Genomic DNA, 16319 nt, shown 5'->3' with positions numbered 1-16319 from the left:
ATGACATTTTTGAGTTTTACGTCCCACGGTTATGCCGGTTAGGCTAAAGGAGACGGTGATGATGAGTAATGAATCAAATGGTGGAATGAAGAAAGTGGGAGCAAACGGGAGAACCCCGAGAAAACCCACGCACACGGTGTTTGTCCACCACAAAGTTCACTTGGCAGGGGCTGGGATCGAATCCGGGACCCCTAGCACCAGAGGTCAACGCTCTACCACTGAGCCACCGCGGCCCAAGCTTGAAATGAAATTGGTACGTAGAACTAACTGTTAACACTTATTTTTACAAAAACTGCTTATAGTGAATATTTTTCTTCATTATTATGCCATGCTTCTTGCGTGTAAATACAAAGTTCTAGAATTTTAACAAAGTTTACTTTCTTGCTATTGGCATTTTGTATAGTAAATTTTTCGAAGCAAATTTCGAAGTTCTTCAAAAACAGGCGCAGCTCACATTCTGATATTACTATAATTCTGAACTCGTATATTTTACTGTTAAAAGTTTGATATATCAAATCAGAAAGCCGGTTGTTCAAGTGTAACACCTCACCACACTTTAGTAAATATAGCTATAAGCAATTATTTTATGTATAAAGAGCGACTAGTTATTTACCAATATTTTCTATTAGGTTCGTGTAACTTTTAAGTACTATTAGCTTAGCACCGCTATTCTCCATTAAATTAATGTACGTGAAATAATGAGAGAAAGAAAAAATGTTTTAGTAACATGTTATTTTACGATGAACAATTGTTAAATTTTGGGAAGCTTTATTTTCACTTTCTACTGTAGGAGTCACGGTGATTCAGTGGTAGAGCGCACACCTCTTGTGAGGGGGCTCCCAGGTTCGACCCCAGCCCACAAGAATTTGTGATGAACAACATCGTGCACGTGGGTTTTCTCACGACTCTCCCATTTACCCCTAGCCTTTCCCGCTGGTCTAGTGGCTTGATTTCCGGTGGGAGCGCACCGTGTCCTTTAGCCTAAGGGCTTAATCCTGAGACGTAAAATATTTCATTACTGTCTGTTCAAGTTTCAATCTTTTTCTTTCTTTTTTTCTTTCTTTTTTTTTTTTTTTTTTTTTTTTTTTCAGAAGTACAGCTTTAGAATTACAATACATGTATATATACAAGAAAAATGAGACATTCATTTAAGTGACACTTGAGAATCTCTTGGGAAACTATCTCTACAGAATTTTCTAAATAGAAGCTTGAAGAGCATTTACAGACTTTCACATTTGCTTACTGAACTAAATCATTGCAAATACTCTTGGAATTCGTTTGTTATTTAGTAATTACCGAAATTTCTAATGGGAACTCCCATATTCTTCAGCGGCATTTGCCCTGAAGACGGAGAGTTAGTTTCCAGTAAAAATGTCGGCAATTACTAAATAACTAATGAGTACCAAAATTTATTCAAATGAATATTTTAACTTGTTGTTCTTGTGCACATATTACCAAGGAAAGCGATTTTCGCCTTAAGGTGACTTCGTACTACTGACTAGAAGGAGAAAATTTTGAGTTAAATGAGTAACCCGATCAGGAATTCAATTTCAACACCTTTCAACTGGAAAATTTACACTTAAACTGATTTAGCGCATGAAAGTAATTAATTAATGTCCAAGGCTAATTGCTTTCCCTACCACCTCGTTCGTTTAGATCATTTGAAAAGTAAGCCAGGAAAGACAAAAATAAACTTTTACGGGGCGTAATTTGTAACTCTTCATCTACGTGTATAGTTACTGAAACCTCGAATACAAACATCACAAATATTTATATACCTCCAAAGTTGTCCAAACATTCGATGCCAAAAATATAATTCATCCATAAAACATACGCCCATGTTAACTGCAGCCATACTGTATAAATAATAGAGACAACTGCAGAGACGTTTAAAAAGATATAAATGGGCTCACCTCCGAAGATAGCCTGTATTAGGAGAAACGACTTTCCGAACAAATTATACATGAATCAAATTAATTTACTCTAAAACTATTTACCCGGAAGAAAAGTAGTCCAGTTCATTTCGTCGGCCAAACAAGTGTAGCGTTGGTATGCCAGCTTTTCTTCGTTGAAAATTTAAATTAGGAGCAGAAGGTGACGAACGAACATCTGGCATACTTTGTCCTGGCCTTTTCGGGGGAACCATTCCTAAATGTTCAGCCAGCCGACTCTTCACAGTCTGAGGAATTGCAGGGATTATTCTTGGTCTTGGCACAACCTGAAAATAAAACACCATGTAACGTATTCTACTTTTACGAAAAGGGTAGGAAACAACATGAAATATTCAAAGACTTTAGGCTCTTGTATTTGAACGAAATATTTTATACTAAATGCAGATTATTCAGACGGAAAAGTTCTTAGCATCAAAATCTATCTTGAAACTGCGACCAGATTCTAATCTGAACTCTATAAATGTGTATTCGATTTAATATGTTATTAGTAGAAACCTTCTTACTTGGGTTTGTAAAGATATAAGTCAGCTAATATCGGGTTTTATCCTATGGATTTAGTCCAATTAGACTGTGATAAAAGTTGGCCTATTATGTCATTAGTAATCAGTACCTTACTGGTGGTATTGGTTTTACTTTACGCTATTTAAAAGTCAAAAACTTTTTTGATGACAGTACGGATATGTACATTAACGAGTTTCTGTATTTCTGTATCTATCTGCAATTATGTATCTTCTAAATAATTCAACGGATGAGTCAAGTATGACGTACTTCCGCCAGTACTTTCGGCACCATTTGTTTCCGGTTTGTTCCAAAAATATGAAATACATATGAAACTTAGAATGGATATGTTTTGTGTTGATTTATAAATACTATAATGAGAGAGAGAATTGGACTTTTGTTTACATTCCCAAAAGAAGAAATTTCACAAAGCTCATATATGAAAGACAAGGAAACATGTTTATATGAAAGTAAAACGAAATACACAATAGCCTCATGCTTCCTTTGTGGAATATCCGTGACAAAATTATTTAACTCGTGAATTACAAGGCTAAAATACCAATATATGTATGTCCCAACTATAATTCTTTTGTTTCAACTGGAAATGTGCATAAGATCACTTGTTTCTTGTTAGGTTTAAGAATATTAGTTGGGGCGAGAAATGTTTTAAATTTGTAACATACTTACTAAAAAGAAAAAGAAGTGTGTTGCTAGGTAGATTGTTGTTGTTTATTGAAATTGGGATATACAATTTGAGATTGGAATATAGGACATGGATTATTTTTATTTATTTATTGAACAAATTCCCAGATACAGCATAACTTTGCCATTTTACACAGGGACATGCTAACAAAAGAAAGAAAAAAACAAGACAACAATAACAACAGCATAGAAAAAAAGAGTGTAAAAGTAAAACTATTCCGTCAAAGCTCGTTTAATTGCTCTTTCAAACACTGGGTAGCTCGAAAAAAATGTCCACATCAGTTGTTGCTTGATTATAACAGTTTGGTATTCTATAAAAAAGAGACCTCTGTATAATGTCAAGTGAGTTACGTGTAAATAAGTAGTAGAAGTTGATGGTGTTTTGTGTATTGGAAGATAACGACATTATGATTAAAGTGTATTATGAGTTGTAAAGAATAAAGGTATTTGAAGGAGGTAACAGGGTTGAAATATATGGAAGCTAGTGAATTTGAATACATCTATTGCTCTGCTAGTAAATGAAATAATTTAGTGGAAATTAATTTTAATAATTACAGTAAAAAAAAGTTTAACATTTCTGAGGAAAAACACTTAAACAAATGCACCAGCTAATCGTACGTATTCAATTTAACTTACATGCACTTTGTTGCAGATTAAAAAATCTTTCTTTTGATACACTGTTTAAAGCAAATTTTTAATACCACTGATCCCTATGATACATCAGATTTTATAATCACATTTTATAGTTTTTGTTTCCATACTATATGCATTAAACATCTTATATATCGTCCTGATAATATAGAAATACCTGAGCCTGACATAATATATTACTTTCAAAGTTGCAAGTGTCATATACACGCATTTGCTTGTATAGGTATGCTCATATTAAAATGTAATTAGGAAATTAGGCACACAAGGTCACATTACATACCGAGTAATAAGATAACCAGATTTGAAAAAAACATGATTTTTTTAAAAAAATCAAAAAGAACATTTTTTATGTTTAAAACATGTTTTTTTGTTTAAAACGTTTTTAACGTTTAAAACAAAGTACTTTGTTTAAAAAAAAAACATGTTTAAAATGTTTATTTTGTTTAAACAATAATCTAAATAGGCATATATAGTACATTTTTACACTCTTAGGTATTGTTTGTCATCTATATTCAACCGGTAGATCAAATTTCGGGAACTTCCCTAATCTCGATCCGCCCAAATGTTCAATTCCGGAGCAAGAAATCGGGATTTTCCCGATCTCCGTTCACAGAATATGTAGTTTAGTTTCTTTGTGTTACGTTCTATCAAGGCTTTAAACCTCAATGGCTCAGTTTTAAACCTCAAATTAAGCTGGAAGATGGTTTTGGTACCAATTTATTCCTGAAAGATGCCACTTTGCTGATGTGCATTTTATGTATGTGGAAGGGGGGTAAATATCGTCTTTTTTTGTTTTGTTTTGTTGTTTTATTTTTGTTTGTTTGTTTGTTTTGTTTTGTTTTTCAACAGTTTTTTGGGGGCCATTCCCCCTCTTGGGGGATAGATTCATAAAAATAGTTACGTGAAGTAATTAAGTAGGCCACTACATGGTAATATCGTGTATTTGTACTTCTTGCTTATATGGGGCAGCAGGAAGGGGGCAAAGTTAGCCAATGTTTGGAGGGTTTTTTTTTTGACGTAAATTACATTTATTTTTACAACAAACATCAATAGCTCAGTCCTTAATTAAGCTAGAACGATGATTTGGTACCAAAGTATTTTTCAGGGATGAAGCTTTCCGGCAGTTGCATTTTATGTATATAGGGGGTACGTATGTACGGCCGAGAGAGGGAGGATGAAGTTTTTTTTTAATTTTTCATCAGGTTTTGGAGGGTATTTCTCCCCCCTTTGTGGTACATCCCTAAAAATTGGTATGTGAAGCAATGAAGTAGTCCCCTACATGATAGTAACCTGTATGTGTACTTGTTGTTTATAGAGGAAGAGGGGGTCAAATTTGGTTAATTTACATTTATTTTCGGGACGGTTCCATATAACACAAGATATATATTTCACTGAAGTGGTTTAGAAGCATAATTCTTGTTCGTATACATGATATGTGCAGCAAAAATGATTTGCATATGGACGTGATACTATAATGGGGGAGAGAAGAGAATGTCTAATTCAATGAATGTTTTTCTGCGTATATTTTTTTTTTAAATATATCCTACATAAAACGAATTCATTACGCAATGACAGCAATGGCTACCATTTCTTATATTATTGTCACAAGTATGTGGCCTAAACATTAGCATCATTTTGTCAGCGTAGGGAGACTTCAAAGGTTGCCAGGGCCCCGCAAAGTCAATATTTTCATATTTTTAATGATCTTTTATGTCTGTTCTTTTTCTACGAATACGGCGGGAATTTCACGAATGTTACCTCGTTGGAATTTGTGGTCTATAAGCTTTCCAATGGTGTATAACTCATGACTCTGCGATAATTAGGGGGGTCACCAGAGCCCCGAACATGAGAGTCTACCGTTTTGTTAAAATCCCTGGCGGGTGTCTAGAGTTAATTGTGTTGTTATGCTGTAGACACTAATCATTATTAGCTAACCATGTTGCAGGTAGAGATGTATCTTGAAAACTGTTTAGTTAAAATGTCATTTGCTCCTTGTAGGCTAGTCACTGCTCTTTTCTATGAGTTGTATTGTATTTGTCAGAGCATTTCTTCTAGCTTATGATGTGAGAACTGTTCATTATTATGGAAATGATAGTGATCAAAAAATACCCAAGTTTTGAATTTGTGAATTTGGATCTTAGAATAGTGTATAGTGTGTTTAACCTCCATTATTATTAGAAATTAAGAAATGTTCAAATACTTCACTTGAATTTCTGTTGGTTTAGTTATACGCACATTGCTGTGCAGAATTTCGTTTCAGTAATTGCTGTTATAATAAGAATATAACTCTGCTTGTAATTTACTCCATGCACAAATCCTGCGGATGATGGGTTGTTTGTTAGAAAATTAAATTAGCTTCTTCAATCTGATATTTTAGTTGTTTTAAACATGTCCAACCAGCATCGAAAAAAAAACACGTTTAAAACAATTTGTTTAAAACGTTTAAAACAAACTGAATAAAACAACAGCCCTCGTTTTAAACATGTTTTAAACACTTGTTTTAAACATTTTGTTTTAAATATATCAACCCTGAAGATAACACACCGATAAACTGAAGGGGGTGACGTGAAAGCGACTTTGTAACCTTTTGACCCGACAACAATAGCTTCCTTCGTTCATGAGATATTCAACACTATATCAGCACCATGGCTACTTTTTGAAGTCCCCCACCCTAATTTCATGTTCACTATCACCTCCCGCGTCCGTCTTCATGAGATATTCAACACTATATCAGCGCCTTCGCTACTTTTTTCAATTACCTACCCTTAATATTATGTTCACTATCACCTCCTCCAGTTTGTCAGTGATATCCGGTATGATAAAAGGAAAGAAGTGGCTTAGTCCAGAATTACGGTTATTATGTACATTTATGTTCCGATCTCTTTCTCAGACGAAGGAAAACTGAGATGGAGACTTTTAAGATGCAAAATATTTCCGTATCTTTAATATGAACTAACTAGTTTTTCTTACCCTTCTCCTCCTGACCTTCCTCCTAATTTTTCTCTTTCTCCTTATCTTCCGCTTTCTTCTTTTCCCAGTTGACCCTGTCGTTTTCTTAGTTGTGCTCCTTGCTTTCCGCTTCTTTGTTCCAGTTGTTTTCCTTTTCTTTGTAGTCTTTCGTCTCTTTGTCACTTTTCTCTTCTTTCGTGACGTTTTGGAAGAAGTTTGCGATTTTCGTTTCCGACTCGCACTAGAACTATTATCACCTTGTGACTCGATGCCAGATGTAGACGGCTTAAAAAAACGAACAATAAAATTATTATTTATTCTCTTGCTGTTAACATTGATACACATTAAATATCTAAAGCTACTTGATTTAATGTTCCATTTTTGAAACAACTGGTCTTAGACGAATTGAAGGGCCTAGCTCACTCCTTCACAGAAACTGAAAAAAAATGAGATGAAATCTTAAAGTTTTACGTCCCACGATTATACCGGCTAGGCTAAAGGAGATGGTGATGATGAGAAATGACGGAAGATAGTGGACTAAAGTGGGAGGGAACGGGAGAACCCCGAGAAAACCCATGCACACGGTGTTTGTCCACCACAAAGTTCATTTGGTGCGAGCTGGGATCAAACCAAGGACCCCATGCACCACAGGTGAACGATCTACTACTGAATCACCGCGACCCTTCCACAGAAATTAATTTTTATGAATTATATGAAAGACACTGCTTCTATTTTCTGTGATTTGAATTTTTTGAGGTGTATCAAACCTTGTCTAATTTGCAGAATTATACAATGGTATCTTGCTAGAAAACGTTGACTATCTTCTGTCACGAAGTTGTGAATGTGGGATACGCATTCTCCCTGGAATATGTGGGATACTTGGGACATGATATAAACATATTATATACTAAATGGAAAAAGAAGTGTATCTTTCGTGCTTTTGTTTTTTAATTTTGGATTTAGGTAACTCACGAAACAAAAGAAGACTAGATGTATAATTATCAGGCATTGATGAGGTCGTGCTCAAAAACCCAAAAATTAAGCTTGGTTTCATAATTTAACCTTACAAGCATTAGGACAACAATGCCAGTTTGAAAATCAATTAAGACAGTCAGCCTGGTACAAGCTCAGACTCGCAAACAATCTCCAATAAAGTCCTTCAGTGAATTGTGAAATGGAATGCATAAAACAAAGATTGATAGCTGAATAATAGAGATATCATAAAATACCATTTTCATGGAAATACCAGTCACTGGAACATGCAAATTAGTTCAATATAATTTAATATGAATCATGAAAACCTCCAAAAGCGTCCCCGCATTTTTTAAACTTGAAGAAAAATATAGCTCAAGTTGATTGTTTCTCACTACGACAGGGAAAGACTGAACAGCGATATGCACGTCTCATACATAATAGTGGTAGCGACGTACAGAAAAAATTTCACTTAGAAGCGATAAGCAAAGCAAACATTATTAAATTCTCCCACCGTTTCAAATTACATGTTATATAATATTCTTAATTGTCTCACATCCCGATGTTGCTAAATTACATTCTCACTAATCACTAGAAGAAAAAAAAATCTCCCAAACATAAATAGAACACTAAATTGTATATTTTCTACAAAATTAATGCTGTTACTTTCTACTAACAAGAACCCAGAAGGATTATGGAACTATTTGTCCATGCCTGTACATAGTCTCAAATTATATTCTTTATTTGGCTTTTAACTACCCTGAATACATTCAGTCATATTAAAGAGATCGATTAACTGGAGTTTAACTTCTTTTCTCAGGATTGATGATACAGTATATAAAATAGGATCTACTCCTTTAAGTAGGATTCGAACTATTACTAGACTTTTTACCCGAGTTCTAGTTTTCCGCCAGGAATCAACGATGTATCTTATTTTCTAAAATTTTATCTATATCTTCTTTAAACCTTGAACAATACTGTGAATAGTGTGTTTCGATGGATCATGAAGATATAATGGTTGGACATAGTCACTGTCTGTAACATTACATGCACTTGTAAGTTAAATCTTAATATCTAATTTCCTTCCGAAACTAAACACAGAACCTTCGAGCGTCAATTTTTGAAAAGGAGCATTTTGACAAAATTACTGACTTAAATTAAAGAATCTCTTGTGCTTTTGATTTCTATTTATTTAATTGATAAATGAATATCAGTGTCCGTCAAATTTCTCCGTGTTCCTATATCAGAATAAATAAATAAATAAATAAATAAATAAATAATAATAATAATAACAATAATACGTTATGTAAACCGCTATTGAAGATCATATCGACAAGTACTAGTATGAATGAAACAAACGCCGTAAAAACTAGTTATGGCCATAAAATTTAATGAGAATGCAAACGTGCTATCGCTTATTTTATCTCGTTTTCTAAGAAGATAATACAGAAGTTCTTAACGACTTATAATGACGATTTCGAGAGACCTTCGGAAATTTCGTAACGCCATCACCGTTGATGCTTTATTGGTGACTGCGTTTTAGCTCCCACCCGGCATCAAAGTTTGCAGTGGAGGAAATGGACATGCAGTGTAATCATGTCTATCACAGACTGTCAACGGTGGGAGTTCTCCACTGTGCCAAGGCAATCTGAAGAGACCGAAGGCAAATAGTCCACGGTGGGCATTCGGAGATTTCACTGGAATGTAGATGACGGTAAGGACACGGATACCAGTCACTTTTGCCATTTGTAGAAGGAAGAGACCGTCGAATGAGAGGTATGGCTGTATGCCTTGTTTTGAAGCAACCATACCCAATTTGTCTCCCTTCCATACAGACGAAGAATGCCATGGCGATAAATTGGTGTCAGAATGCTAGTCTTGATTAAAAATTAGAATTAACTTTGGTATTTTTGAAGACTCTGTATATCTTTAACTTCCTTGTAAAAGAAACTATCAAAAAAAAAAAAAATCCTTTGGCAATTTTCTATCTGCAAAGTACCGTCTTCGAAAAGCTTTTTGACACAACGTTGTCTGGAGAAAGAAAAAAAAATTGTTAACAGTTACTAAGACACAAACATGCCTCATCCAGTGTGACAACATATTTCCACCTGTTGCTCCTACTCGTAGATGGTACATTCAGTTGTCGATAATTGGTGTGATGTTCTGCAGTGTGTTTTGGCAAGGGTTTCTAAATATGTTTCTTCCGACGCTTATCCAACATAGAATCGTTATGAATAATGGTGAATATTCCAACGCAATTTATAATATCTGTATGGGTACCTGGTTCTTCTTGTGGCGAGAGCATGCACTTCGCACATAATGCCTAGCGCACGTCTTGCATCATGAGAGGTTGGTTTGTTTCTGCCCCATACGAATCGCCCAACTCATACTCTTTTCTGAGGCTTCTAATATACATGCTATGCCATTCTTCCACACAATTAATCCACGTTCCCTACACGTCTTGATGATTTCTTACACATCGGAAAGCGCAGTTATGTAACATTCCCAGTAGCGGTTGATATTCGGTGGCATTTTTCAACAAGAACGCTCCGAACACCTGTTACGGATAAACTGAAGTCAAATGTATCTCTACTAGAAACGTCATTTACTTCATGCTACGCGATCTACTATTGCTTGTGAAACTCACCGTTATAGATCAGAAACAACCTCAGTAATAGTAAATGACACATTTCTCATGAAAATTACCGCAGTACCATTGTGAAAATTTGCGACTGCACGAAGAGAAATCGATGGATAAATATTATGAATATACTAGAACTGCATATATTTGAAGTGAGTATTTTATAAGCTACAGTATCCTGCTTAATTTTACTTCATTTGAACTTGAATTCTCAGTGTTAATAAGATTCCCATGTATTTTCTTCAATGTAGTCAACATTTCAAGCTACTTGTATTTGATCTGCTTATTGATTGGTTGATTTTAATTTTAAAGTCCCTTTTTAGGACGGGGCCACATGAGACGTGAACTTCCAGTTTAACATGAGATCCAAACAACGTAAACAACCCCCGGGAATCGAACAAGTCTCTTCAACGAAAGTGACAGTGCTGATCATATAGCCACAAGACATTTTGATCTCTTTAATGTTGACGATTTAGCTATTGCACGTGAAATTTTAAAAAAAATAAATAAATAAATTTATAAACATTTTTTACGCAAACACTAAGGACTACATGCTAAACAAATATTACTGAAACGCAGAAAAAGAAAACTAAAAATTCAATATCTAACATACTCATACCATTAGCATCACCACAAAAATACCTGTGGAGATGGATCAATTGTCTCTCGTATTAGGCGCCGGGTCCTTATTCGTGCACGGACTCTCTCACTTTGCCTTGTTCGCGGAAGCAAACGTGTTGTTCCAAAACGAGGCCTCAATGTGGGCAGTCCCATTGGAGGTGCATCGTCTAACAGTTCCAGGAGCTCATTTTCTTCAAAATCAATCTGAAATAACAACAAAAAGGTTTAAAATTAAATCTAAATAATAATTAAAATACGAATAGTTGCATTGTCTATTTTTCTCATACACAAAATGTGTTCTGCAATTAATTTTCAGAATTACACACACAAATAGCAGTGTAACGTTAATTAGAGCTAAAAAGTTTAACTGCAGAAGTTTGATAAAAAGATGCAACAAAAAAGGCGCAAAATTCTGGTAAAAAAATTTAAAAAAAATTGCAAATTTCAAATGTAAATATTCACCTAAACAGCACCAAAACCAAATTACATCATATACAAGGACTCAAAATTCTATTAAAAAAAAAAAACTCATTAGTCCCAGGACCTGCCAAAAGGCAGAATAATAATAATCTAACTCTACTAATAATGCACAATAGATAGTAGAGGTTTCAGTACAAGATACAATAAACCAAGCCGTGTTATCATTGTTAGGAAATCGTGGTGAAACGCTAACGGACACGTTACACCGAAATACAAAATATGAATTCCTCACCGTTCCCGTGGTTATGTTTAATTTTGGTTAAATACGTAGCGCACAGTAAAGATAACAAAGTAGTTAGAAAAAGGATTAGGATTAGGATTAGGATTTAGATTTCGGAGCTGTCGGCATCTAAGGCCATTTAGCCCGTCTTGAGGAATGACGTCCCCCGGCGAGCACACTATCCGATGAAAGGAAAGGAAGAAAGGATGGGAGAAAGAAGGAAGCGGCTTGGGACCTGTAAGTTAGGTACCACCCCGACATGTGCCTGGTGTGAATGAGGAATACTCAGGAAAACCTCATTCAGGGTGGCTGGCCTGAAAAAGGACCCACCGGGAATCGAACCCGGGACCGCTCGTATCGAAGGCGAGAGCGTTAGTGACTACGCTACACGGGGTCACCAGTTAGAAAAAGGAATGCGACCGTTACGAAGAGTATAGTGTAATATAATAATAATTCAGTTTAACGTCCCACTATTATACTCCAAGACTAAATATAATGGTGACGATGATAATGGACAAAATTGTGGAATCAGGAGAGTGGGAAGAAGCGGGAAAGCTCCGAGAAGACTCATGCACATCGTCTTTTTTCCGCCACAAAGCCTACTTGGTCAGACTTGAACGAAACTAGGGACCACACGAAAGAGTGATGAGTGTTCTATCATTGAACTACTGCGGCGCCGGTGGTAGTGGTGTGATTGTATCAGTACTATCTACGTCCTCTTAACTTCTTCTTCCTTTTCTTTTCTTTTTATCAGATACTAAGGCGCATTTTTGCAGTAACTTCATGTATGTTGACTAAATGGCGTACGTGGGAAATCCTAATCATATAATCCGTTAGAACGGAAGTCACTGCTAGGTAATGTTCAGTAAAATTCGTTTCTTCCTTTCTAGTAGTAAGAGGGAAAATTTCATTCAGCAGTATTATTCCATACTCTTACATAAGACAGCAAACATTATTTCTGTAACAGTGGATTTTTAAAGTATTTCTTCTAGATTTAGTTCGAATTGACGTTTTTCAGAGACCGACATTATCACAAGCCTAGAAAAACCAAGTCTTTTACAAAGACCTAACTTGTACATTAGGGTGAGCCGATTTTTTTTTTTTTGGGGGGGGGGAGGGGGGCGGAAATTTCAATTGGCTGGTTGCGGAAAAGTTGCCTTGTGTTAGTAGTAGTCATCACAGAAAATTTGGACTTTCTCGGTCAACCCCTTCCTTTGCCTCATGGGACTTGAATATTTTTATAGCTCCGGCTATACAACCCGCACGACACTACGAAGAAAATTGTCCTGCACACCTTTTTCTTTTTTAATTTTGATTGGCCGGGTTGCGGAAAAGTTACTTCGTGTTAGTGGTAGTCTACACAGAAAATGTGTATTTGTTTGGTCAACCCCTTCCTTTGCCTCATGAGACCTGAATATTTTTATAGCTCCGGCTATACAACCCGCACGACACTACGAAGAAAATTGTGTTCCATAGCTATAACCTTTGGTTCTTTTTTACACTGAAGCATTCTGTGGCTGAAAATAAAACGGAGGAGGAAAGTGAGATTCGATATTGTTCCTATGTGGTTAAAAATGATAATCAATTAGATAAAAAACTGTATTTTTATGCTTCAATTCATGTTCTTCATATATAGTATGAAAAATATGTTTGTCAACTTTACATTGCAGCTTGCTTCACGTATATCGTGAACACTTTCTTTTAGTCCCGTTTATATTACAAAGAAAATTTTAATTAAGTGCTCTGATATCAGTAATTTTGAAATCGGCTGTGCAATAATAGAAAATATACATTTACATACAACATTGTACATGACATGTAAAACATTGTTTTATAAGTTGGAAACATTTTAATTTTGTATACAGTCTAGTAACGGTCAGCAATACCTTTTGGACATCCCGAGCCGTTTCAGAAGGTTTGTGTCCGTCAGACCTTCTGAAGAAAAAGCCTGGACCAACTGTCATGTCGCGATTGTTGACTATTGCTTCTCGCATTCTTAGCACCAAAATTCCGAAGATGCACTTAGTTGGCTTGCAAATTATGTTAGGAAAAAAGTTTGATTTGAAGTAAAGCGAAAAATCTTCTCTTAACAACGGGGCGCGACACTTGTGACTACTCACTCAATCTGCATCCATTTTCCCTGACGAATTTAGAAGAATCATGTATAGTGTGATTAGTTCCAACGTTACTTTGCCCATCCTTGAAAACTAGTTGTTGGCAATGATCACCGACAGTAGCTAGGTCATCCGAGTTTTAGGATGGAGAAGAATAAAGAAGCATTCGCAGAGAAAGAGATCAAGTCTACGTAAATTCGTTGTTCCAAAAGTAAATTTAGACGCAAGTAAATATCATGAAATGATCGATTGATTCTCAACGGATGTCACAGAGTCACCATCGAGCCAACAGAAGAAAATATTAGAACGACGGCTACAGCTTCTGAGGAAATTCGATGTTTTCCGTGCCATACTCAAGCGGTGGAGAGGATGATAAAAGTAGTAAAAGAAGGCCAGTATCGGTGTATGGAGCGGATCAAAGAGATGGTGTTATCAGGGCAAAATTAATAAAAAAAAAAAAAAAGTTTGACTCCAAGTAGGACTATCAAATAGAAATGAGCAACAAAAAAAAAAAAAAAAAAAAAAAAAAACGGAAGCAAGTGAGTGGGCGGGTGGAACTCGATTTGCAGCTACCTCCTCGGATGGGTTCCGGTGAGTTTCGGAATGTATGTGCCGAAACGAGCTACGAGCTGCAAAGGAAAGTTTATCAACAGTTTTTCATTACAAATATTTATAATGTGTTTTGAAATCAATATAATTTCTTCGTCTAATTGATTATATTTTTAACCACATAGGAAGACTGTATCTCATAGGAACCACATATGAACCACATGCATCTCACTTTTCTCTTGCGTTTTATTTTCAGCCTCAGAATGCTTCAGTGTAAAAAAGAACCAAAGGTTATAGCTGTGCAGCACAATTTTCTTCGTAGTGTTATGCGGGTTGTATAGCCGCAGCTATAAAAATATTCAAGTCTCATGAGACAAAGGAAGGGGTTGATCCAAAAAATCAAAATTTTCTGTGTTAACTATCACTAACACAAAGCAACTTTTCTGCAACCCGGCCAATCGAAATTCCAAAAAATTCGGCCCACTCTATTGTACACGAATCTAAGATGATCACATGTTTAATTCAGATATTTATTATTATTATCATTACTAGGTATACTCCGCAAATAACATTTTATACTTCCCCTTCTATCTAACCGCGATAAACTCTATTCAATGGAAATGAAATGAAAATGAAATGAAATCTTTAAGTTTTACGTCCCACGGTTATGCGGGTTAGGCTAAAGGAGACGGTGATGATGAGTAATGAATGAAATGGTGGAATGAAGAAAGTGGGAGGAAACGGGAGAACCCCGAGAAAACCCACGCACACGGTGTTTGTCCACCACAAAGCGAGCTGGGATCGAACCAAGGACCTCAGGCACTAAAGGTGAACACTCTACCACTGAGCCACCGCGTCTACTCAATGGAATTGTAACAGCGGAAGAATTAACCTTGTTATCCTAAACCAAATGATAACCTGACCTTGAAGCCATTCAACTGCTTAAGATTTCAAACATTGTTCATACATACCTATATACGAAGTTTGAAAGATCAGCTTTTTTCAGATATACATATAAAACAAGTATATACAGTTCTCTAACGACTACTTACAAAAAGGAACGTTCTTGATCTTATTGCGTGAAAGAAAGCTACTGGTATTCCTAATACTTTACACTCCAGACCATTTCTTAAAATTACCATAAATGCACTTACAGAAAATTAGAAGGGGCTGCGGTGGCTCAGTGGTAGATCACCCAAATCTAGCGCGTGGGAGCTCTGGTCACATTCCAGCCAAGTAACTTTGTGATGGACGAACACCGTCTGCGTGGGTTTTCTCGGGATTTTTCCCATTCCCTCCCATTTTCGTCACTTCACCATTATCATCGATCTCATCATTACCATCTCCCTTAGCCTCGGAACATAATCGTACAACATTAAACTCAAAACGCTAGAAATATCAAAACTTTCCTACAGCACCATAAAAGAACTAACTTAGAGTTTATCTTATTTAATCTTAACCCTTAACGACTGTTCTTACATTAAACATGTTTAGCTTCAAATATATATATATATATATGTCAAAAAATGAAGAGTTACGTTTCTGCTGTTACGTAAGAAAAACACTTACTTCTTCTGCTATATTTGATGTGTTTGCTTGGGCACAGTCTGTACAGAACCATTCTTCGACTGGAACTGTATCTAAAGGAGGATCTAAGCATTCTAGATGGTATCCAAGATCACAGCCATCACAAAGCAACATTCTGTCTTCTCTATCACATTGTCCACATACCTACAGAAACACATAACTGCTGTTAGGAGCGCGTACAACAAATAAAAATAAAGATAAGTTCACAACATAAAACAGTGAAGCCTATGCAAAAAAATAAAAAAAATTCTTTATGAATATAGTTATACACATGCATGAAATTTTACGTAACTCGATTCAATTCCACATTAAAATATTTGCTTACGAGTCGTGCGCTTCGTGAACACTTTGCTTTAGAGGTAAAGTCTGTGTTAGCTTTCGAT

The 16319-nt window shown here is 35.8% G+C and overlaps 1 protein-coding gene across 1 annotated transcript in view; it reads right to left on the bottom strand.

The window, feature by feature from the left end:
- LOC145682178 (uncharacterized) overlaps positions 1 to 16319 on the bottom strand; it is an 86073-nt gene that overhangs the window by 46216 nt on the left and 23538 nt on the right. Inside the window, exons 5-8 of the mRNA XM_081753765.1 lie at positions 15919 to 16080; positions 11008 to 11190; positions 6774 to 7037; positions 1998 to 2218 (exon numbers count right to left, since the gene is read on the bottom strand). Coding sequence (XP_081609891.1) covers positions 1998 to 2218; positions 6774 to 7037; positions 11008 to 11190; positions 15919 to 16080 — 830 coding nt within the window. The remainder of the gene's footprint in view (positions 1 to 1997; positions 2219 to 6773; positions 7038 to 11007; positions 11191 to 15918; positions 16081 to 16319) is intronic.

The sequence above is a fragment of the Thermobia domestica genome, chromosome 3, assembly GCF_964235325.1.
Source record: "Thermobia domestica chromosome 3, izTheDome1.hap1.1, whole genome shotgun sequence".
Classification (NCBI taxonomy): Eukaryota; Metazoa; Arthropoda; class Insecta; order Zygentoma; family Lepismatidae; genus Thermobia; species Thermobia domestica.
This window is presented reverse-complemented; position numbering and strand designations above follow the sequence as displayed.